The 24,200-nt window shown below is 35.4% G+C and overlaps 3 protein-coding genes across 14 annotated transcripts; 1 reads left to right on the top strand and 2 right to left on the bottom strand.

Annotated features, from left to right (window-relative positions):
• Nucleotides 1–789: 789 nt before the first annotated feature.
• On the bottom strand, nt 790–6,166 carry LOC121992585 (histidine biosynthesis bifunctional protein hisIE, chloroplastic-like). Of its 7 annotated transcripts, none has more exons than XM_042547063.1 (7): nt 6,007–6,166; nt 5,816–5,925; nt 4,705–4,924; nt 4,221–4,466; nt 4,049–4,144; nt 3,792–3,943; nt 790–1,196 (listed from the first exon to the last, which is right to left on the bottom strand). In XM_042547063.1, exons 3-7 carry the CDS (start codon nt 4,873–4,875, stop codon nt 983–985), a joined length of 879 nt encoding a protein of 292 aa, XP_042402997.1. In that variant the 5' UTR covers nt 4,876–4,924; nt 5,816–5,925; nt 6,007–6,166; the 3' UTR covers nt 790–982. The 7 variants fall into 7 exon arrangements, with proteins under 7 accessions (XP_042402997.1, XP_042402998.1, XP_042403001.1 ...); XM_042547064.1 differs by having other exon boundaries at nt 4,705–4,905; XM_042547067.1 differs by having other exon boundaries at nt 4,705–4,730; nt 4,804–4,924; nt 5,816–6,165.
• A 1,288-nt stretch (nt 6,167–7,454) lies between these two features.
• LOC121992584 (protein PHOSPHATE STARVATION RESPONSE 3-like) lies at nt 7,455–14,218 on the bottom strand. 3 transcript variants are annotated; one of them, XM_042547062.1, is made up of 9 exons: nt 14,022–14,218; nt 11,068–11,576; nt 10,802–10,974; nt 10,155–10,365; nt 10,004–10,080; nt 9,870–9,909; nt 9,253–9,322; nt 9,087–9,156; nt 7,455–8,043 (listed from the first exon to the last, which is right to left on the bottom strand). In XM_042547062.1, exons 2-9 carry the CDS (start codon nt 11,459–11,461, stop codon nt 7,792–7,794), a joined length of 1,287 nt encoding a protein of 428 aa, XP_042402996.1. In that variant the 5' UTR covers nt 11,462–11,576; nt 14,022–14,218; the 3' UTR covers nt 7,455–7,791. The 3 variants fall into 3 exon arrangements, with proteins under 3 accessions (XP_042402996.1, XP_042402994.1, XP_042402995.1); XM_042547060.1 differs by having other exon boundaries at nt 10,802–11,576; XM_042547061.1 differs by having other exon boundaries at nt 10,802–11,493.
• Nucleotides 14,219–19,592: 5,374 nt separating this feature from the next.
• Nucleotides 19,593–23,378, top strand: LOC121992583 (arginine decarboxylase-like). Of its 4 annotated transcripts, none has more exons than XM_042547056.1 (5): nt 19,593–19,692; nt 19,796–19,879; nt 19,968–20,042; nt 21,038–22,627; nt 22,720–23,378. In XM_042547056.1, exons 2-5 carry the CDS (start codon nt 19,811–19,813, stop codon nt 22,735–22,737), a joined length of 1,752 nt encoding a protein of 583 aa, XP_042402990.1. In that variant the 5' UTR covers nt 19,593–19,692; nt 19,796–19,810; the 3' UTR covers nt 22,738–23,378. The 4 variants fall into 4 exon arrangements, with proteins under 4 accessions (XP_042402990.1, XP_042402991.1, XP_042402992.1 ...); XM_042547057.1 differs by having other exon boundaries at nt 19,602–19,692; nt 19,796–19,875; XM_042547058.1 differs by having other exon boundaries at nt 19,602–19,692; nt 19,796–19,875; nt 19,968–20,098.
• Nucleotides 23,379–24,200: the final 822 nt, after the last annotated feature.

The following is a 24,200-nucleotide window of genomic DNA, read 5'->3' as shown; positions in this document are numbered from 1 at the left end:
GTTCATGTAATTCAGTGACTCATTTTATAGATCTGTATTGCATGTTAGTCAAGATTGTTCAACTCTTTCTTTCAAGGATTGCATATTAATATGTTTGTTATTTTTGCTTTTCACCAAAAATTGTGAACATTTACGATTAGGGAGGAGCAAAAATTGAGAATTCGATTTTAAAAATTAATTCAGTTATTTCATAATTTCAATTGTTTTTTAAAAAATATTATTTTGAATATTTTGATTTGCGTTACTTTTACAGTTTCTGATTAGATTATACCGAATAAATCAAAATTTAACACTACTATCATGTTAATTTTCACAAATTAAAACCATAGCGGATTGAAATCAGCCCTAGATCTAACACCACAACCACTTTTTATTGAAAAAATGTGGTCGATTAATTCAAAAAATTTAAATTTATTTGATTTAGATTTAATTTCATTCGATTTTAAACTGATTTCTGACTATAAAATTTAAATTCAATAAGAGAAAAATTAATTTGGTTGTCAACTTACAAACTATATATAATACATTATTAATTGCTTAGATAATAAGCCACAGACTCTATAGTGTTGTTTTTTTTAAAAAAAAAAATAACGAATATTTTCGTGGGTTTTCAATTTCTAATTTTCTAAAAAATAATTTAAAATTGAAAAAATATAAAATATTAATCATCGGTTTTTTTTAAGATTAGTGTCTAATAAAATTCATTTTTTACATGAAATATTTAATTTTCCGCGCAAAAAGAAAAAAATGGAAATAAAAAACAATCACAACTGATTATTCCCGTAAAGATAGGATCTATCCAAAATAACACTATCAAAATGGATTACAACTTATAACTACGATACATTAAACTCATACAGGTGATGATAAAATTAGGAAATTTGAATGTCCATGCATAATAATTCTTACTTCAAGAAACATAATTAAGGATAAAGATTGTCATGTTCGAGCTTGGATCGTTGTACCAGGCTTGGCCATTGATTCAGCTTTGGTTGCTAGACCTCTTTCGGCTGCTCTTTTCCTCGATGCCCGACTGAGAGAATCTTTTTCTAAGGACTTCAAGGACCTCCTCCATTTTTACATCCTTAAGCTTGAGCAATACCATTGCATGGTATATCAGATCTGCCATCTCAGATGCAGTTCGAGTCTTGTCTTCATTTTGGAGCAATGTTTCTACAAGTTCTGAGGCCTCTTCTCTGAAAGCATAGGATCCAAAACACCGTAATGCATTATTCAACATGTAAAGTAGCAGCTAAGAACAACAAAGTGAATTAAGCGTTAGTTTTAACAGATCGAGCAAGATCTCAAGTTCATCAAGCTCCAACTCTAAGGAAGCCACCATTAAAAGAAACAATAAACATCTTAATGATATTCATTTTTCATTCACGGCTTCAACTCTAATTGATTCAATTTAGCAACTATTAAATTCACAAACTATCTACAATCATAATAATCTCATTTTATTATTATTTTTTTAATGTTCCTCACTCTTCTTGCCTAAACCAAGTTGTGATTGATTGGTTTCTATCATAAACAAAATAATTTGGAACCCATCATTTGTTAAAGAAACATAATTAGAATTTAAAAAATTTATAAATAGATCTACTTCGAGATTGATCGAAGTGCAGTCTTATTATCCTAAATCATTATACATCATTCTTCTACATATCATATCACGTTTGACTATCATATGTTTTACCTTCTTATTTCGGCAATTTATCAAACAACGCACCTAAATTTACTAAAAGACGTACGTTACTTTACTATTTACCAAAGAGCGCACCTTTTCAAGTGCAATTCCTGTTTTACCCTCCTGACAATCTGACTTTTTCTACCATTTTTCTTTTCTCCACTATTTTTCTCTCCTCTTTTTTACCGGCATACAGAACATACGAATAACATTACATAAGATTTAATCAATTTTTAATAACATTTTAGTACATTTGAAGAAGTCAAAATAAACAATGGATAACATATTTGAACTCCTTGCAATCTCAGAAATCCACTAGAACTGAAATGAGTGTAATCAGAGCTCTCTAGGTCCATCAGTGGATTTCGGTCAAAATCCACTGATGGACCTAGAAAGCTCCGATTGCACCCATTTCAATTTCTATGAATTTATTATGTTGCAAGGAGTTCAAATATGGTGTCCATTATTTATTTCGACTTTTCATAGATGTTAATATGTAAAATGAAAGAATCATCAAAAACGCCCATGTCAGGCCCGACGTGGGCGTTTTTGATGATTCTTTCATTTTACATGTTAACATCTATGAAAAGCCAAAATAAATAATGGACACCAAATTTGAACTCCTTGCAATATCATAAATCCATAAAAACTAAAATAGGTGCAATCGGAGCTCTCTAGGTCCATTAATGGGTTTTGGTCGAAGCTCACTGATGGACTTAGAAAGCTACGATTGCACCCATTTCAATTCCTATGGATTTCTGATGTTGTAAGGAGTTCAAATATGGTGTCCATTATTTATTTTGACTTCTTCAAATGTATTAAAATGTTATTAAAAAATTGACTAAATCTATGTAATATTATTCATATGTTTGCATGCCGGTAAAAAAGAGAAGAGAGAAAAATAGTGGAGAAAAAAAAACGGTAGAAAAAGTCAGATTGTCAGGAGGGTAAAACAGGAATGACACTTGAAAAAATACGCTCTTTGGTAAATAGTAAAGTAACGTATGCCGTTTAGTAAATTTAAAAATTTAGGTGCGTTATTTGATAAATTGCCGTTCTTATTTTTGCTGATTCATTATGTATATTATGCATGATCCCTTTTTAGATACTTTATCTGTAGAGATAATTGAAGATTAAATTAGTATAAGGTCGCATACAGATATGTGAGCATATGCAATACAGTGAATCAGCATAGCATATACCGAATGCCATACTTAAACAAGACTGTTTACAATACATATTGAGACAAAGATATTATATATCAGTAAACATGTAAAAAGATAAAATTAACATACATATAATACCTCAAGCATATAGGAGATACTGTATTAAATCTTAAACATGCATACAAACAAGATATGGATTAGCATTGTTCATGAAATGTTCACAAGTTCTACTAATGAACAATTTATGATTCTTCATAAGCATTCACAAGTCAAAATGCTAAGTTCGTGTTTGGCTTATTGCCCAAGCTTAATGATTCTATCAAGGTTTTTTTATGTTTATTGAACAAACATGGTCGAGCTCTTATTGAGTGGAGTATCAAGTCTGTGAAGTTTGACTCACTTGCAGCCATATTGAATACTCACCAACTCTGGATTTACCAATCTTGGCTTGAACAAGCACCATCTTCCATGTTGTAGACAATAGTTTGGAAAGACACAAATAACAAGATAAGTTGTTGTACCACCCAAAAGAAGCAGTATAGTTTGTACCTACTCAAGTATAGTTTGTACCTACTCAAGGTTCTCCATTGTTAAACTGCTATTATACAGATATCATAGTTATTAAAAACTTATCAATTTGTGAAATCTCATCAGAGTCAACCACACACAAACATAAATTTAGAGTGAACTAAATCTCATGGCATTTTTAATTCATTGACTAAATACCAATTGATATCAAGCTTCAATATATCAGGACCCTTGTCTTTTGACAAAATTGTCGGGTCAATATAATATATCCATGAGGTCCAAAAAATGGTTGGCAAAGAACAATAGAAACTAACCCAACATGAACTGGAAAATTATATCAACCGCGATATACAAAAAAATAATTCCCAGTTCTGCATGAGTTGTATGTGACAGTAATGAAGACACACCTGACTTTGGAGCAAAGTAACTCGTTGTCAAGAAGCAACTTCTTCGTCCATGATGATTTTCCATTTTTCAATGAGTCGATTTCATCCTTGCGTTGTGAAATTGTCGCCTCCAATGAGTATAAGGTTGTAGATGCTAGATGATCTTGGATGGACTGTAAGCAATGATGTAGATAAACTACCACAAGATTCCAAAATAACCAAGAAGCATAGCAGAAAGAAGATACTAAACAGTCTTGAGAAATGTCCAGATTACAAACCTCTTGATCACCCAAAAGATCATATACAGAAGAATAGTAACAGGTCTCTGCTCCAGTATGGCAGGTTGGTCCAACAGGCTTCCCAAGGTATATGATCTAAACAAAGGTAGTAAAAGTAATGCATCAAAATCTTTGATCAAACACAACACTAAATTATCTTCTGAAAGCTTACTGAATCATGATCACAATCAAGAAAAATGTCATGGACATTTATGAAGTTCATAGAGGTCTCTCCCTTCGTCCACAAGGTTGACCTTGATCTACTGTAGAAAGTTGCCTTCCGAGATGCAATGGTAACTGCGAGTGCTTCTTTGTTTGCAAAACCCTGCATCAAAATAGCTCCAGTGTCCACGTTTTGTGCAATAGCAACTGCCAACCCTTTGCTGTCCCATTTGACACTGTCTAATAGTGTTTCTACCTGAGCAATTCATGGGAAAACAGATAAAAAATTTGTTCATATTAGTTCTTGTATTGAAGCCACATAAATCTAATGCTAACAAAGTCATTTTTATTAAATACCTTGAGAAAGAAAATAAATTTTAACTAAAGCAAGAGGACAGGTATTATAAAGGATGTAAGCCTAAAACCTAATGTCAAGTGAGACAAACATTGAGTAAAGGTTTGGAGGTCAATGTTGTAAGTGATTCTTTGATTACCTTAGAAGTGATAGGAAGGCTCTTAGCTGCAGGTTGGAATGACTGATCAGATAAAGAAGCAGAGATTTTTAATGAACAATTTCGGTTCCAGTGCTTCACCCGACTCATGAGACGGTGTTCAACTGCACCACTGATCAAAGAATGGAAACACACAAGGGAAGCAGCTGGCATTTGAGCTGCCTCTTTAACTTACAGATCAGGCTGCTCAGAATGAAAAATCCTGAAGTCAAGAGGATAGCCAAACAAAATGAACACGTTGGTAATAGAAATGGATCAGCAGCCAAATTTTGAGTCATTAGTTCACTAGTCATCCTAGATTTTATAAAAAAATACATTTAGTGGAATCATAATTTGTGATAATTATAAATATAGTAATCTAAATAAAAAGAAATCCGAAATGTCATATTAAACAAATAAAGAACTAAAGTATGACCAGAATGCATCACAAAAGAATAGGCTAGATGACTAAGAAATTTTCTACACATGTGGCCAAACATTACATACTATAAACCACTATATTACCAAAAAAAATATTACAACTCTAAACTAGGTATAGCTACTATAATCACCAAGAGACAAGCTAGGTTACCAAACTTTATGAAATCATAATCCATTTTAATTACCAAGGTTTGACACAAACATGAGGAGTGGACGGGGATAACAAAGATGTAGGCAAGATCACCAAGGCCTAAAGAACTAAAGTAGACAGAAGCATATAAAGATGAATAAAAATGAAAAAACACAACTGACAGCCCTAAAAATCAATTTCTGCAGTTAGGGCATGATCGTATAGACCTGTATTCAGATCAGTTACTGAAAACGCGAATGATTCCTCCAAAACTACCTGAGCACAAATCATGCATCAGATCAACATCAAAACAGGTTCGTGAATTTATTAAGGCAGCACTGATCCCTACCGATCATAAGACCAATCATGTCAGCGCATGTACTAGTTATATATGTTGCACAATCCTAAATCAACCAGCGCAAGGATATACATTCACTAATAAGAAATCGTCATAGGTTTACCACTACAAAAAGTTCCAATAAATCAAATCTACAACCAGAATTTGTGGGTTCTGATGGTTAAAAGAGAGTGAAGATATCTTACTAAAAAGTAGCAGATTTCCAGAGAGAGTAGTCAGTCGGTTGCCAATCGCCGGAAATCGGAGGGAAGATGAACAAGGGGCGGGAGGTAGCGTGGATGGTTGCTGCTGGCAGCTGGAAAGAAGAACAAAAATGAGGGGACGGCGAAAACACGATGGCGAGAATCGGAAAGGAGAAAGGCGCGATGACAGCTACAGGAGGAGGGTGCCGCTGCCGCGACGGAGAGTGGCGACGACACGGCGATCCAGTTGTTAGAGGAACAACGGAGCGTGGCGGTCCAGTTGTTAGAAGAATAATGGAGCTTTAGGTTATCCAGCCAAAAATCGAAAACCAACTCCATCGATTCACAGAGGTTCAACTGAGCCCATGTTAAAGTTCGAACCCTACGCACACCAAATCAATTTCGGCCTAATAATTTAACACGAATTAAATTATTTTTGAAAAAATAATTTATTTAAAAAAATATTAATAATTTTAATATCATATAAATTAATATTGTACATTATAAAATTATCTTAAATATAAATAATTATATTTACATAGTTTTTATTAATTCAAATTGAAATTATTTGCTAAAGTTGAAGAATCTCATTAGTCACTAATAACACTGAATAACTATGTAACTCAACAATTAGCCCTAGTTAAAGAAGATGACTTCATGCTTATTAATGGCTTAGGGGCTAAATTCCTTTCTCTACAAAGAAACATGATTAAGGTTGATACATTGCACAACTTATCCTGAGTGACGGTGGGTGACAGCTTGCGTCGCCACCTGACGCGACTTAAATTTGATTTTTTTTTAATAATTTCATATGCATGCAACTCTCTTCTTTTTCCTGCATGCAAGGTATTTATTTCTACAAACTAGCACCAACAACAAATGAAACCAGTATAATGTTGGTGCTGATTTGTTGAAACTAGCACAATATTAGTATTGATTTGTACAAACTAACATCGTACAAATCAATACCAACATGGTGTTGGTTTGTACAAACCAACAATGGTGTTGTTTGAATATAACGTTAATGTTGGTTTGTACAAACCAACAGTGGTACTGGTGGCTGGTGCTGGTTTATATAAAGCAGCACCACGTGGTGATGGTTTCAACAAACCAGCAATGGTACTAGTCCACTGCTGGTTTCAATTGGTGGTGCTTATTTGTACAAATCAATACCATATAAACTAGCAGTCTAGCACCAGCACCACGCTACAAACCAACACCAACGTGCTTGTGCCGATGTTTAAAGACCAACACCAACATGATGGTGTTGGTCTTTAAACGCCGGTACATTGGAGCTGGTCTTTAAAGACCGGCTCTACCTTGATGCTGGTTTATAAAAATTAACACCACCTTACATAGAAAAGAGAGAAGAGAACGATATCTTGCATGTAGGAGAGAGAAGAGAGTTACATGCAGATGAAAGAGGTATTAAAAAATTCAAATTTAAGTCACGTCAAATGGTCATGTAAGCTATCGCCCATGGTCATCCATACAAGGGTATACAGGATATCAAAATTATATATATATTTCTCATAAAAAATTCATTTCCATTATCAAAGTTCATTTGATGAACGACATTGAGATTATCACTCTCAAAAATGTCACTAAGGTAATAAAATTTGCAGAAGTTTCTTTCAACTCCTGATTCAAAAGTGCCAGAATGCTAACATTTGCAAGTTTTAGCAAATACAAATCCTAATTTTTTGTTCTGTTCTCCACAAGAATTTACAAATTACAATCACTTAGAAATCCAATTCAAACCCCACTCCCACAGATAATTCTAGGAAGTCAACGTAAATAAAATTTAATCATAGGCAAATCCTTATAAACAAGTAGAGAATGAGGACCATCAAAGCTATCCCAACAAGGAACTTTCACTGCAGAGATTTACTTTCTTCTTTCCTGCTACAAATCCAGTCTGATCCTTTTAGATTCCTTGATGGATTTGGAGTCATCATTTAAGTCGTTTGCCTTTTGCTTCATAGGGTTAAATGATGTGGAGTGATGGATTTGGAGTCATCATTTAAGTCGTTTGCCTTTTGCTTCATAGGGTTAAATGATGTGGAGTCGGTTCTTGCATTGGGTTGCTCTGTTGAGAGATGAATTGTCTCTAACTGTGAATCTGAGCTTGGCCTTTGCTCGGAGGAAGAGTTTGCTTTTGCCTGCTCTTCGAGAATTTTCTGCAAGTACCTTGCGTTCTCCTCTATTTTTAACTGAAGTGCTCTTTGGACCTAAAGAAAGACCATGTTCAGATTGAGGTACAAGTATAGTAGCATCGCTAATAAGTAGTCTATCAAAGGCAATATTTTTAAACAAGAAACTAAAAAAACAAGTCTTTCCTCTCATATCAATAGAGTTGGTAAACTTCTGATCAAGTCAGGCATCGCCGCATCGTGAACTGTATGTTGTCCTTTGTAGAACAAGAGTTCCATGTGATGCAATTTTACCACCCGAGTACCAACTCGGCTACGCCCGTGGGGGCGTAGAACAGTTCCATGAAGCTTAGTTTGGGGCAATACTATTATTCATTCTTCTATTATTTTCCCCTAAATTTTTAGGTCTTCAATGACTGATTAATCAACCAAAAATCTAATTGAGATACTATATACATCTCCTTTGAACAAACTGATTCCAGCTCGATTAAACTTTTCCTCATTTGATCTTTCTTTAGGAGCATATAATTGTACATGAAGATCATAACTTATTCTAACATTTTGAAATCCCAGAACCATCTTAACCTCCTTGTCTCAGCAAGATTAAGATTATGATGTATCAGATAAGTTGTCCCAAGAAAAATGAAGAAATCATAACACCATCTTGTTTTTTACTACAAGTATATAGAAAACAATCTGAAATTTTGTTGATACTTGCCAGGATAATACAAACATCTATAGACACAGATTAGCATCAAACAAAGATAATAGTTGTTTGGCAAGAGAGATTGTAGATACCAGGAAGTTAATATATTGAACTAAGTAAATGTTGACACTAGACTATTGGATGGATGTGCACCACCATGTATCCATGAAGTGAGGAAATAAGCATGCATATGTTGTGATTACATTCTCAAGGTATGCTGTGATTACGAGATACAATAATAATGTCTTCTTTTAACATGCTTAATCCATGGTTGTATACGTAGTTAAGGAGACAAAATTCAACTTGAATTCCTTTTTGAAAACATGAACGTTTTTTCATGATATTGTCAATGGAGTAATCAAGTTCCAGAGCATTTAAATTCCACCACCAATGTTACGAACTACCTTATGCTTACCTCAAGTTGTTCATGGAGCTGTTTTTGAACCTCTATCTGCATCCGAAGAGCTTCAGTGACTTGAATATTCCTATAATTCATTTCCAAGCATAGATACCGTAAGAAAAGAGTTCAAGCGCATGTTTGGAAGAGGGACATGGCATCACAGTTTCTTTTCTGGGCATACCTCTTGTCCAAGTCACCATCATCACTGATTGAGGGTGCTTTTGTATCTCCGGAGGAGGAAGCCTTTTTGTCTTCATGAGCAAGTGAAAAGAATTCATTATATGATCAAGTACCAGATCAATGCAGTAGATGAATCTTATCCCAAGTTTAATAAAAATTCTTTGTGAGTTTTGTCTTTATGTGAGATTTACTCATGCTTGTGCAACATCAAGAACATCTTATTGAGATACAAGAAAGGATGAAATTAGAGAAGTTGGTAGTCATGAATAGGATTTCCACATTCTTTCAATCCAACTTTTTTCTTTCCTGTGTACGTAGGAGTACACGTGGTCCATAGTATTTAGTATTAAAAGGGTCGGGCAAATTGGACTTAATCATAGATTTCATTAATCAAGCAATGTCAGTCCAAAGTATTGGGACTGTCTATGTGAATCTTATCCCTCGATTAACTATTTGGAATTGATTACATGAATTTTATTCCTTGATTTAGCTGGATGGAATGTATAACTAACAATTTCATTAAAGCTTGAAAAAATTAAGAATATATTTTTTGTTATACAAAATAAAACATGCATAAAACATAAAAATACCTATGTTATCATTAGTGCAGGAATTTACCTTCTTTGGTCCCAGGGAGATACTTAGCAAACCGATATTTCTGCGTGTTAGAGAAACATAAGAAAAATATAACAGATAAAATACTTATGATGCGGGATCCAACTTCATTCGTGAAACAACACAGATACAATTACCTGCAAATGACTCTTTACATGATAAATAGTTAGGCCTTCAACATTCATAAGCTTTAGTACCCCCTTCGGAGTTGCCTCTGCATGAGAAATTGCATACAATTAATCACGCAAAAAAAAAAATCAAATAGCTATAATAAAAGAATCTACTCACTCTCAGCCCCATCAAGCTTCTCCACAGCTTCTACAAATCGCTCATGGAGCTCCACGCTCCATCTTAATCTAGGTTTGTTTGCAGATGAAGTCACAACTGTAGTAGGCGATGAATGCAATTGGATTTTATCAGGAGGCTTCGAAGACTGAACACTTTGGTTGTGGTTAGAACACAGTGGAAGAGATGGCATTTCTGGCTTGTTGTATATGTCCTAAATGAAGAAACACAGAATCAGGTTGGAACCATTCTTAGCCAATTAGGCATACTAATTGACATTTTCATTGTCACGTAAGTTTCTCCATAATACTGACATCGTCATATGTTCAACATCCTGCCATGTTTATCCCAAGTCCCAACTATTTGTGGATGGCTATTTAGACCTTATCAATCCATTATGCTCTATGCAACTCTATATCACTAGAAATACTCAAATCAATTATTATCAATGTGCTACAAGTTAGTAGTGACTATCTAGTGAAAGCTTAGAGAAAATTTGATTTATATGTGATTAGGTTCCAAATGGAAATTGAGTACTAGAGTGTAACCCCTAAAAACCTAACTTTTCTAAGCAGAGGTAATAATCAGTATGTTAGGGTGCAATCATTTAAAAAAATCTTTGAAAAGAATAGAAATTCAAAAACACTTACATCCAAGGCAGGGCTTTCCCCATTATCCGTGATAGCTATACCAAGTTGTTCGGATAAAATTTGAAATTCCATTTGCTCACTGACTGCTAAGACACTGTTCCCATAGTTTTCTCCACTGATGATTCCCTCTGAAGCATCACTAGAGAGATTAAGAAAATCTTCCACCAAGTCATCTGTGTGTTCATCTTCGTTATTTTCCACAATAATATCTCCACAGAACAGAAGAGGAGAATTTGAGGATTGAACAGATGAATTCTGTTGCTCACATTTCATATGATGAGGAAGGAAGGGAAAGTTATTCTGCTTGGAACAGGGCTCTGAGCTGTTCACAGATGAAGAGTACATACTGGCACAGAATGTAGAAGAACGAGAAAATATAGGTTCAGAGAATTCAGTGACTGATACATGAGAAAGAGGACTTTCTGGTTCAGGTACTGGACTTGATCTTTTGAGTGACAAAGAAAGGTCCTTCAGGAAGCTGGATGATTTGAGAGGTTCTGTCTGAATACAAGAGCTCATGGAGGATACATTGCCACCTATTCGTTCTTCACAATCATGTTGGCTATTAAGTTGAACTGATATCGGTGAGGCATGACAAGCATGTTTTCTTCCTTTGGGAGGATTATTTTGTTTAATCATGATTAAACTGCGGCTGCTCATTATCTTTGGGTAACAGATATTGGAATCCCTCGCTGACAAAATAATAGAATATCACTTGAGCTTTTGAACCAACAGACAATCTCCTTAAACATCCAATTACAATGAAGAAAATGATCTGCATGTATGGACCAGATGGAAAGGCGCAACAATGAGATAACAATTGCATAAAATAAACATAAGACAGATAGCGAGACGACAGTATTCTTTTAGGAGGTAAAAAAAAAAGAGATTGGTAACTAAAAACTGAAAGGTTGTATTTTTTTAATTTTTTTTGGAAATGAGTGCAATGTGTCTACGTTATTTCCAAGCCAATGATCTGTGCATCTTATCTTCCACTAGCCAAGACTTGAAGAGCACTTGGATGCCGAATATAATTAATGCCTAAGCATTCATATAAGAAATAATAGAAGAATCTGAATGCCCATCTGGTATTCCAGTCGTTCAAATTCACATTTTTCCTTAATGAATTAATAGGTAAATTACATCTCCAAGATAAGTATGACTTTTGAGTGCTAATGAACTTATGCAACAAGAGTGATTTGGAAACCAGTATATCATAACTGTTATTGCACAGTTATTCCTGTGATTTCCAGATATAAGCATTCAAGATGGAAATGCACAATTTTCCTCACCTGTCTTGAGGACCCTGATTGATTGTTTTATCACAGTAGTGTGAGGAAGGCATTACCCATTAAGAAGTTTGTAGTTGGTATTCCTAGTATCGATAGTCAGTATTCCTAATATTGGTTGTTTACTCCTTAACACATATTTGATAGCCTAACTGTTTATACATATATGAGAAGTGCAGGATATACTGAATTCACAGTCATAATTTGTGTTAGAATATAAATACTGCTACTTAACATATTTTTGTTGATATCAAGTGAGGATAAATCATCTAAACTAATCAAAACTCTTCAAAATTTTTATTTATATGATACAAATTCATTAAACCTTTATCGAGTCAATTTATAAGATGTAAAGAGCTCGTTTCATAAACATGTCTAGTGTCAAATTTTATATCTTTTTTGCTATATCTTTGCTCCAGGTCATAATTGTCTAATTTCATGTTTACTATTGCCAACCAAAGTAAAATTCTTCACCTTTAATTTCAAACTCCAGTTAAATTGGATTTTGAATTAGAAGAACGGCAATAATTGGATTAGTGTCGTTCATCCTATTTAACTTTCTGATCCTAGAAGCTAAGTAGTGTCCACCACCTTTTCCTTGATCATGTTTACAAACAAAAGATTTTTTACTGATATTTGTTTTCCACCACTTGCCCTCTCAACTGTCGTGATTTACCTCCCTTGTGATGACCTGGGGTCGGGTGCGGCGGGGGCGCTGGGGCGAGCGATTTCGCCTTTTTTGCCACATGTTTACAAACAAAAGATTGATTCAACATCTCTCATGCCACTAGTAACCTACTTGTTTCAAATCCTCTACCATTCTAGGATTGCTTTGTCTTATCGTTACCTAGTATAACTTTTCTCCTCAATGAATTTGTCTACATAATCCTCACGTCTTATGCAAAGTTTGAAATCACATTCCATGTTGAGGCATTGATCCTCAGTTGGAAGGAGATGTGCCCCTAGTGCCAACGGCATATCCCAGTGGAGCTAATTGCACCAATCAGTAGGAGGAATTGATGACGGAAGAAGGGGAGAGGAACCTCATTGAAGATTTCACTGACTTCCAACTTGCGGCTGTTTCATGGGATACTCGAGGAAGCCAACTGTGGAACCCTTACTTACAAAAGACCTTGCAAAAGGTCCTGCTGATGGCCTCCAACTCCTGGAAGCCTCAAGAAAGCCTCATGAGGTCCTTCGACAAAGCCTAACCTCACAGAAGCCTCAAAGAATTAGTAGTGTTGCTCAAAGTAACCTCGTCAGCTGACCAATCTCTGGGATCAATTTGTATCGACAAGTTTCACATGCCGGTCAGTGGAATAGAAACGTTCACCAGTACCGGTCAGAACTACTTGAAATTTTAAACCATGGCCTTGTGAAAACAATAAGATAATACTTGTAACAACACCTTGTATTCTCTGAAAAATCCAACATTCGGAACATAACTTTGATTCTAAATCTTTTCTGTAGCCATTCTTATCATCCAAAAATAAGGCATCCCGTTTTACCATCAATTATTCCTATGTTAATTCAACGAAAGATGGGAGATTCATTCAACAAACAGATGATCTAAACTCTTAGTGCTCTGATGTTTCCCAATGACAACTAGAAATTCAAAGCCGGGAACCATGGAGGTTACAGTGATTACCAACTAGCTAGACTCGACAACAAACCACCCACAATTCCCAAATTGAAATCCCTATTTCACATGAAGTAACTATGGGATTTATCCATACAACAACAACAACAACAACCAGCCTAATCCCAATAACTATGGGATTTACCTATACGCAAAATCAAAATTAAAACCCACAAAAGAGATGGGAAATCAAAATTTCCCCTCAATCCTACCTTCAGAGATGGATTTACCTATAAGAAAGTTCAAAAATGGGTACAAATTGCAAGATCTATCTGAAACAGGAAGGACTCACAGATGGAGAAGAAGAAGAAGAAACCGGCGACGCAATCAATCCTACAAAATGCGGTGTCTTTTTGCTCGTTATGGCCTCACCGACTTCGGTTGCTGATGCCGCCGCAGCCGCAGAGGCGTCATCCTCCTCCCCCTGGGCGAGTAAATGATTGGAGCCTGAAGTAAGAGGGCGAAACACGATTCCCCAAAATGCCACTCATATCCATTTTTGGCAACCGAGTTAATGGAATTAATAAAAAATTTGGAGTCGGTGCATCCTAATTTGCGGTCGCATTCGGGACGCCACGGCGAGCAGAAGTGACGTCATGCTCGTCAGCGGCGGCTTCGGAATATTTTGGGCTAAAATTTTTTAAATTTATGTAGCAGGAAATGAATTTGGTTTTACTTTGGAATCGGAAATTTTAAAAAGAAACATAATACAAATTAAAAGACAATTTAAAATCAAGTTCAAAATTTTGTTTTTAAAATAATATAAAATTTATATAGCATCTAACTGATAAATTTATAAATCTAAGTAAAAAATACCTAAAAATTAGTAAGGCATATTATCAATTAATATTAAAGATATCGATTTCTTGGTTTAAGTTAAAAGTGGCAAATCCGTATCGTGCAGGTTTTAGAGCATCCTTTGAGTTCCCATCGTGATGTGGATTGACCAAAGGTGCTTCCTCTCAGTGGGAGGGAGCGTTTTTCGTTAATTATGAGGATGGAGCCATTATTTTTTTAAAAAATTATTTATTAAATATTTTTATTTTTATTTAAAAGTATAAATATTAAAATATAAAAAAGAAATGTTAATTTTTATCGTTGAACGATAATTAATTTTTAGTCATTATTCAACGATTAATTTTTATTTTTTATTTAAAAATTTATTTATAAATATATTTTCTCATCCTTTCATTTTTCTTATTAGCTTCTCAATTCTCTATTTTTTCAACTACGATAATATCTTGATTTATTTTAAATAGATAAAAATTTAGATCGATTTATGTTCTATAAATTCTAAAGAAATAAATTGATAGAAAATACAGAAGATATAGATGAATAAATAATGCTCTGACTATATGAGCAGCAACAAACAATACGTCAAAGAGCTTAAAGTTCTTCTAGTAAAATACAAAAGAGAAAGTATTTGAATCGGGATCATGAAGTCGAACATACTTGTCTTTTCAATGATTACTTCTCTGATGAGCCAATATATCCTGATAATATATTCCGACGTCGATTCCGAATGCAAAGATGGTTATTTTTTCGTATAGTCGATGTCTTAAAAAATCATTCAGAATATTTTCAATGGAAGGTCTATGCGACGGGAAAAAAAGGTTTATCGTCACTTCAGAAATGCACAGCGGCTATCCGTTAATTGGCGTATGGAGTCTTTGCTGATCATTATAATGAGTACCTACAAATTATTGAAATAACTTCTGTCAATGTATAATTGAAATGTTCAGGGCCCAATATTTGAGAAAATCTAATGCTACTGATATCCATCACTTGCCTGAAATGCATAAGCTAGCAGAGATATAGCTTCCCTGGCATGTTGGGTGATCTTGATTGTATACATTGGTAGTGAAAAAATTATCCCAATGCTTGGAAAGGCTAATTTACTTGGAGAGATGATGACGTCCCAACAATTGTACTTGAAGTAGTCGCATGTGCGGACTTATAGATATGGCTCGCCTTTTTTTGGGATTTGCAGTATCACGTTATGATATCAACGTGCTTAACGTATCACCTTTATTCAACAACGTCTTACAAGAAAATGCACCTGAGGTTAATTTTACGGTTAACAATATACAATATACAAAATGATACTATCTGACTGATGGAATCTATCTAAAATGAGCTACTTTCATCAAGAGCTTTCCATGTCCCCAGGATCCCAAGAGAAAAATGTTTAAGGAACGACAAGAGGCTATGAGAAAGGATGTTGAGCGGACATTTAGGGTGCTCCAATCTTGATGGACAATGATAAGAGGTTTAAGACGATTTTGGTATAAGGATAATTTGAAGGACATTATATATACATGCATTATTTTGTACAACATGATTATTGAAAAATGAGGAAGATGCAGTATTTGTAAGGAACTATAGCGCTAAACACGTCGAAAAGCGCAGCGGAAAAAAATAAGTTTCTATCCAAAAGATCCATGCGAAGGAAGCCATAGGTTTGTTAAAAGGTATATCTTTGTTGTGTGCCCTTCGTAATTTCGACAGCAACATTTCTTTAGATGTGGATCTCAATGCGATCAAGTGATTGCGCCTCTACGGTATCCACACGAATAAGTCTTCGTTTGTCTCACAAACTTACAAAGTTGTGAAGAAAATCAACCAAAAGTTGTGCTAGCAACCTCTTTGAAAGATTCGGCTAAGAGTGGAAGAGAGGAGAAGAAGAAGAACAAGAACCAACGTCTCATCATGAAAATGAATCCACAAACCCCTTTTTATTCATTCATGAAATTGCCTTAATGTCAATTACCATAATTGACATTAATATTTATCTTCATCTAATAAATCCAATGCATGAGCAATTCAAATTATCCACTCTTCATCCAATGCATGAGTAATTCAAATTGAGCACTCCTCTTTCTTCATGAACTCAAATTCATCAAATCACTCAATGAGTTTAACTCATTAATCATCAATCCAATTGACTCAATGAGTCTAATATAGTTGGATCCAATTTGAGTCTAACTCAATGAGTCAAATTTGAATTAGGCTTATTTCAATGATCCATCATATGAGCTCATCTCCAAATCAACTTGTTATTTGTGTGTAACACAATAAGTTCTCACAATGTTGGCGATGTCTCTAAAACTATTTTAGACACATATACAATGAGTGACATCTAGCAAGACATCATTGCTACCTAAGTGGTGAGAATGTTGAGATCCGATTTAACCTTTCTGTGCCTATTATCTTGTATGACTCAATCCTTCTATCTTTGATATCTAGATTGATCAATGAGGCATAAACCGTGTCATTCTCTTTTCAATCTTTGTGTTTCTTGATTTCTAAGTAGACACACTCAATCAAATAAGCTCAATATCACATATTGACTCATTTAAGCATAGTCATGCATTCTTGTGTCCTACTAATCAAGGGGCCCACAGATATCACTTCCATCATATAGAAGGGATAAATCCCATCTACATCACGCATATCCCTCCACATAACTTATTGTATACCCAGTGATCGACTTTATGATCCACCCTGTTATAGATGACGTTTGTCGATAACAAAGTATACAACTCCTTATCTAGGGAATCGTAGTGACTTCAGATCTAAGGACTATTCATAATAATAGTCACATGAGAATGTTTATGATACTCATATAACGATTCATAAAACATTCTCATGGCGGGTCATTCAGTACATATTTTTTAATATATATATCCATGTGCTAACCTAATATCTCATATCCATAACTTGTCGGATTAAGTAATCCATTGACCAACATGATAGTCTCAACACATTAATATTGTTCTTGTATATTAATGCATGACTAGAAATAGTTAAGAGTAGTGTTCGATATATCCACAACATCCTACTATCAATTCAACCAATTAATATGTTGTAGACTAGAGTCTACTATCCTAGAACATTATTATACTTATTCATTCGACACTGAACTGAAGTAATATAATAAACAATTTTGCCTTTTATTAATAAGTAAAATATGATACAAAAAGTGTCATTGTCAATCATCTCATAATTGGTACTAGGGCTAATACTAACAGTATTCAATTGGTCGGATGATGAAGGAGATCCTTCATTACAAATATTTTAAGGTTTCACGCAAGAATTTCAAGAATACATCCGAAGAAATTGTGAACTACGTGATAATCAACTGTATCATCAACTTCGAGCCGACTTGGTTGAGTATATCTAGGCACGCTACGGTTACCATCAATGAAAAATAATTTATTAATTTTTATACATTTATTATAATATTTATGTATTTTTTAATTATTAATGTTATTTGAGATTAATAATTTGTGAATTTAAATTTTATTAAAATTTAATTATATATAATGTAGAATAGAAAGGTGAGAGAAATATATATAATGAAAAGTATGAGATCAATAAAGGAGTTATTGAGAGATTTTTTTTTATAGTGGAGGGATATGTAAAATTTTTTACTTTTAACGTGACACATGTATAATAACAAAGGAGTTCATAGAGAAGTTTTATGATTGTGGATGCCCTTAATCTAGAAGTTTAATTTAGTTCGTAACTACTTGCAGTCGTCCTTAATCTGATCCATTTATTTGAAAGGCATTTTACCAAAAGACCCATGTAAGGTTCTAAAATTATCAAATATTCAAATGGGTATTATATTTATCAAACGCTGAACTATTTTTTATTTTTATTTTTTATTAAAAAATATCTTTGACCCACGGCCAATGACCTGTCGTGTGACTTAGCGATTCGGCCAGCCACGAGGCCAAGCCATGAAATTATATATATAAATCTATAGTTTTTTTAATAAAAAATATTTTTTAAAAAATGTCTTTTAATAAATACTAAAATTTAGTGAGCTCTTTGATAATTTTTAAAATATGTGTGTATAACTGAGATGATAAATAAATAGAAGTTTATCATTTGAAGTTAAAGGGTCGAATCTTGGGACTTGTGAGACGTAAATGTTTACACTATGTGTAACTCATCCTATTCATTTACTTTCTCAATTATCATGAGTTATTTTCTCCGTGTTAATTCTGATATCGACTGTTAATTCTGATATCGACTGACAAGGACATGAAAGGAAGCACTTCATCTTTTACCATACACTTGATAAAAACAACCATGCTTTTAGGCATATATCATCCAAATAGAATGATAAAGACTCCTCAATGTAAGTGGAGATATGCAACTCCACTTCAAATTCCTAAGCCACCAGTTATTATCTAGGGTTTTGCTCAACAAATACAATGCATCTGTTGTTGTCATTCGCTATCTATGTCGTCGATATGTCACCTCATGTTACAGTATGGATTTTGTTTTTTTTTGTGTGTTTTTTTTTTTTGGATGAATGAAAGAATAAATATTGAGGTTGAACTTTGAAGACTGTACGAAGACAAATCGTGATGGGACTGTAGACTTTTCAGTATGGACACAAACAAATTGTAAGAATGAAATAATAATAAATACAAAAATATTCAAACTTCAATATTAGCATCCCAATAAAGTTTTTTATTTTATTTTTAGTCAGAAGTTGACTCACGCTACCAATAAAGCAAGATAATTCACCTTTAGAAAATTAAACATCTCAATTTTTTAAAATATTATTATTAATAGCATTAGCATCAGAATAAGAATAATACTTTTAATTAAAAATCCTTTAAATCTAACTAATTTACTACCGCATGCCAAATAATCATTATGTGTTAATTGCGTCTATGTAGTGAAGAATAAACTAATGAGAAGCTAACACGTGTGCAGCTGAGAAATTTTTTGGCGGTCCCAGTAGTAGAACCAATCATCACTCGCCAGGTGGCGATATTGTCTTCGTCGTCCAGTCCACTATCTTTAAAGGGCCTGGCAGATTCGGCCCAGAGGGTCCACTCCGGCTCAGCCTTTTACATCTACATCCTCCCGGTCTCGCCTCCGCCGGCGACCTCTCTCTTCTCTCCCTTCCTGCGTCGAAGGCCGGCCTCCGGCTACTTCCGGTGAGTATCGGGATCTAAACGCGCAATGTTTCTTTGTGTTTTCACATTGCTGTTTCTTTCTCTTTCTCTATGTTTCCTTGACTTTTTTTTGCTACTTCAACAGCGTCGACGCCCATCCATGGCCATGTTCATCTGGGCGCACACATCTGCTGTGATTTCTCATCCAGCCTCAGATCTTCTCCCGTCCGTGCGTTCTCTCCTTTAAATGCCACAAAAAAACTGACTTTTGTTTCTGCAATCGTGATGTTTAATTGTTCCTTCTGATGCTTTTGTAGGTATCTAACTTCCGTGAGTGTTTAAATAACCAAAGGTGTTTGATCTCTCAGCAGTGGAAGCCTGCGATTTCTGCTGTACGACCCCTTTCAGTCTCTGTTCCTCTTTGTCTATTCTTCCTCTAATCCACATTGTAAAAGACCTTTTTTCCCTTAAAACCTATTGGATTACGCTAATATTTTCCCTTCTGTTGTTGTTGAATGAATAAGCTATTTGTTCCTATTTTAAATTGCCATTTATTGTATGTGTTTGATAAAATGCACGTGTGAGGATTTTCTGTTTATGTCTATCTTATCATTCTTTATACCATCCAATTTTTCTACTTGTTTGATTTTGAGCTATTGGCCCTTCTGTTCTTGAATGAATCAAGCTATATTCAAAATTAAGTTTAGTCATGTCTTGTACATGTTTGAAAAAATGCATGTGAGAGTTCTTCAGCTGAAGTCAATGTTATCATTCTATATAGTATCCAATTTTTCTGCTCATTTCGAGTTAAAACTGTAACTAAAATGAGATTTCTGAAATGCCAATATTGAGAGCATCCAGTCAGAGAACTTTATTTCATCAGCTATCAATATTAAACAATCTTGTATTTCATCTATTTGATTTTGTAATCTTATAATTTAAACATTATACAAGGGACATTGCTGATTACAATTTCTTGCAAGAAAACAGAAAATGTTAAATATCATGAAAAAAGAGAACTATCCTAGATTCATGTACTAGTGATAACAAAAAGCGTATGAAGAAAGAAAGCAAAAACAAGCACAAAGACAGAGGATAATGTGATTTGTCTACGACTTTTAGCCCAGGGCAAGTGCTCCATGAAGTTCTTTCAATTATTAGGTTTCTATTTTACATCCAACACCTCATGATATTGTCGTGTTAAACTCCTGGTAAGGGATGGAAATGAGCAACAATTGCACTCCCTTTTAAGTTAAGCTAAATTGTGCATTTCCAATGATTCTTTGATCTGTAAATGGTTTGATCAGAGATGTTCATTTGTTCATGCCAAAGTCAGCAACAGCCAGGAATCAAAATTTTACTTACAAATCTTCTGAATCTCTGGCAGGAAAGGTTGTTGAGGCATAGAAGGAAGAAATGTGTACCATTAATGAGTGTTGAAGGAATATCAGATCCTGATACTTTAGATGATTCATCGATATTGACCAAGAGAATTGATGCTCCTTTGATTGACGCCCTGAAAGCTACTGCAGAAGAAGATGTCGCTTGCTTTCACTTCCCGGGACATAACAGGGGGAAAGCAGCTCCATATGTATTGTCTGATCTTATTGGTCATGGAACTTTTACACATGATCTACCTGAACTCCCAGAGTTGGACGATTTATTCTCTCCAAAAGGTGCAATTTTAGATGCTCAGGTAAAAGCAGCAAAATTGTTTGGTGCATCTGAGACATGGTTTCTTGTTGGAGGCACCACTTGTGGCATACAAGCGTCCATAATGGCTACTTGTTGTCCGGGTGATGTACTAATTCTACCACGGAATTCTCATATTTCTGCAACCTCGGGTCTCATATTGTCTGGTGCGATGCCAAAGTACATTCTACCAGAGTATAGTTCTCACTGGGACATTGCTGGTGGAGTAACACCAACACAAGTTGAGACAGCCATAAAAGAATTGGAGGGGGGCAGAAAAGCTCCAGCTGCAGTTTTAGTAACTTCGCCTACTTACCATGGCATATGCTCTAATTTGAGTGAAATCATGGAACTTTGTCACTCACGAGGCATTCCTGTTATAGTGGATGAAGCTCATGGTGCTCATTTTCGGTTTCATCCAAACTTCCCGAGCACTGCACTCGAACAGGGTGCCGACCTGGCTGTCCAGTCGACCCACAAGGTTCTATCCTCTCTCACACAGTCGTCTATGTTGCATGGATCTGGAAACCTTATAGACAGGGAGAGGATAACCAAATGCCTTCAAATTCTACAGAGTTCCAGCCCAAGCTATCTGTTACTTGCATCATTAGATGCTGCAAGAGCTCAGATAGAAGAAAAGCCAGATACAATTTTTTCGAATGCCTTGGCCTTGTCCTTGCTCGCAAAACATGAAATAAGAAAAATTCCAGGGGTATCTTTGCTGGAGTCCTCTTGTTTTGTCTCTGGTTTTCCGGCTATTGATCCCTTGCGCATCACTCTTGGAGTATCTCAGCTCCATATGTCAGGCTATTTGGCTGACGAGGAACTCTGGGAAGGACATCACATAATACCTGAACTCGTAGGAAGCAAATCCTTAACATTTGCTGTCAACTTGGGTACAACTAGGAAAGATGTTGAGAGGCTTATTTCCGGCTTTAAAACGGTTTCCATTAAATTCTTTAAAGGCAGCAATCTACAATCTGGTGTGGAGAATGGAGTTCTAATTCCAGATCTGACTACATATGGTTCCATGCAACTCAGTCCTAGGGATGCATTTTTTGCCAAAAAAAGGAGAGTAAGCATTAGGGAAAGCCTCGGAGAGATCTGTGGCGAGTTGATATGCCCATACCCACCTGGTATTCCAGTCATGGTTCCTGGTGAAGTTATAACCGACGAAGCTCTGTCATATCTGTTAAATGTTATGAGGATGGGAGCTGAAATCAGTGGAGCATCTGATCATCGGCTTTCGTCAATTCTTGTATGTATTGCATCACATAATGGCAAGGCAAGTTTCAGTTCTTACCAAATATTACTTTGAAGAGGGAACTAAATCAGATTTTAGGATGCCTAACCAGCCCACATTCTCTTTATACGCAGGTTGCCCAAGAAGCTTAATATCGTAAGGATCCACTGTTTCATTTGCTGCCAAATTGTTGTCATCTCGCAAGAACTCCAGCAACTTAACAGTGTGTGAATGTCAGCCATAGTTGATTCATTGTTGGATATCTCACGGTGCTTCAAGCGGCCTCTGTGGTACTGTGAAACCAAAGTCACTACTGATGGAGATATAGGCATGTAGATCAACTTCCTGTACTCAAAGAGCGCTGTCTCGGTTCCTACCAGAGCTGATGGTGTACAGGTTCTTTAGTAGAATGACGATCAATTTTATTCAAGCGATCAGTTTAGAAAATCAACTTCACAGATGACTTTGTGCATCATTTTAGTCATCATATCTTGCATTATAATCCCTAGCACGCACAAGCCATTGTCCACCAGACTAGTAAATACACAAATATACAGCCAATCTTGTCATGCTAGTAAGCCACAGTAGGAAATCTAAGGGTGGACAATAAGCTTATGTGTGTGCATGCATAGGTTCATTAGTAGCTAAGCTATACGATAGATGGATGAAGTAATTGCTACACTATATTTCACTCAGTAAATTAGAGTATTCAGTAGGATGTTTGGAACAGTGTTGTCATTTGGAAAGTTTTATTTATTAGCCCAAAAAGGCAACTACATTGCATTGCACACTACCTTTCTTCGGGTGATAACAGCTTATCGGTTGATAATCATTGGTTGTGTGGACAGAGGCGTGCTTTACAGACGATTCACAAACGCTTGTGCTTTCAACCTTGAAGGAAGGCTAGTCCCAGATTCAGGGTAGCATCGTAGTAGTGGGCTATGATGATAGACCCGTTACATTAGTGGCCAGTGCCAGGGGCTATGATCAATAAAATTTGATGCTGAGAGTGAGAGTGAGAGTGAGAGTGAGAGTGAGAGTGAGAGAGGAGTTGAGATTCTCTGTCCCCAAAATGATATATTCCCATGTCTCTTCGCCGATCGGACGGATTAAATCATATCTCAAGGATGTAGTGCACATCACGAGACCATCATGACCTTCCGATCGACGAGGAGACATGGGGACACATCATTTTGGGGACAAAGGATCTCAACTCGTGAGAGAGAGGGAGGGGACATGGAAACTGGGACAAAGGATCTCAACTCGTGAGAGAGAGGGAGGGGACATGGAAACTGAGAGGGAGTGAAATCAATTGTAAGATTCTATGAAATATTAATTTTCAGGGAGCTACGATTCTAAGAAATAATCATTGATTAATCTGTATGGAAAGTAATTACTCTTCTATTTTTGTTTTACTTGGAAATTCTTTTTCTTATTCTATTCAATGCTGTAATTCAAGTAGACAAGCAAAACAATATCATAGACAAGCAAAACAGTTTATCTAAGAGGCCATTAGGCCAAGCATACCATATGGGTTGTATGATTCAATCAATCTGAATGACGGATCGAGCAAGCTGAGTGAACAAACGGATTGAGTGAATTAAAGTATCAATCA

The sequence above is a fragment of the Zingiber officinale genome, chromosome 6B (genome assembly GCF_018446385.1).
Source record: "Zingiber officinale cultivar Zhangliang chromosome 6B, Zo_v1.1, whole genome shotgun sequence".
NCBI lineage: Eukaryota > Viridiplantae > Streptophyta > Magnoliopsida > Zingiberales > Zingiberaceae > Zingiber > Zingiber officinale.
This window is presented reverse-complemented; position numbering and strand designations above follow the sequence as displayed.

Bases quoted from the DNA above. Each gene is read 5' to 3' on its own strand.
- LOC121992584 (XM_042547060.1), bottom strand. From the start codon at position 11,461: ATGAGCAGCCGCAGTTTAATCATGATTAAACAAAATAATCCTCCCAAA. The intron at 9,910-10,003 runs GTAATTGTATCT...TCTAACACGCAG, and splicing joins ATGTAAAGAGTCATTTGCAG to AAATATCGGTTTGCTAAGTA. The intron at 8,044-9,086 runs GTAAGCATAAGG...GTCTTTCTTTAG, and splicing joins AGCTCCATGAACAACTTGAG to GTCCAAAGAGCACTTCAGTT.
- LOC121992585 (XM_042547066.1), bottom strand. From the start codon at position 4,875: ATGCCAGCTGCTTCCCTTGTGTGTTTCCATTCTTTGATCAGTGGTGCA. The intron at 4,145-4,220 runs GTAAGCTTTCAG...ACCTTTGTTTAG, and splicing joins TTGATTGTGATCATGATTCA to ATCATATACCTTGGGAAGCC. The intron at 3,944-4,048 runs GTTTGTAATCTG...CATTGCTTACAG, and splicing joins ATCTTTTGGGTGATCAAGAG to TCCATCCAAGATCATCTAGC.
- LOC121992583 (XM_042547056.1), top strand. From the start codon at position 19,811: ATGGCCATGTTCATCTGGGCGCACACATCTGCTGTGATTTCTCATCCA. The intron at 19,880-19,967 runs GTGCGTTCTCTC...ATGCTTTTGTAG, and splicing joins CCTCAGATCTTCTCCCGTCC to GTATCTAACTTCCGTGAGTG. The intron at 20,043-21,037 runs GTACGACCCCTT...AATCTCTGGCAG, and splicing joins GGAAGCCTGCGATTTCTGCT to GAAAGGTTGTTGAGGCATAG.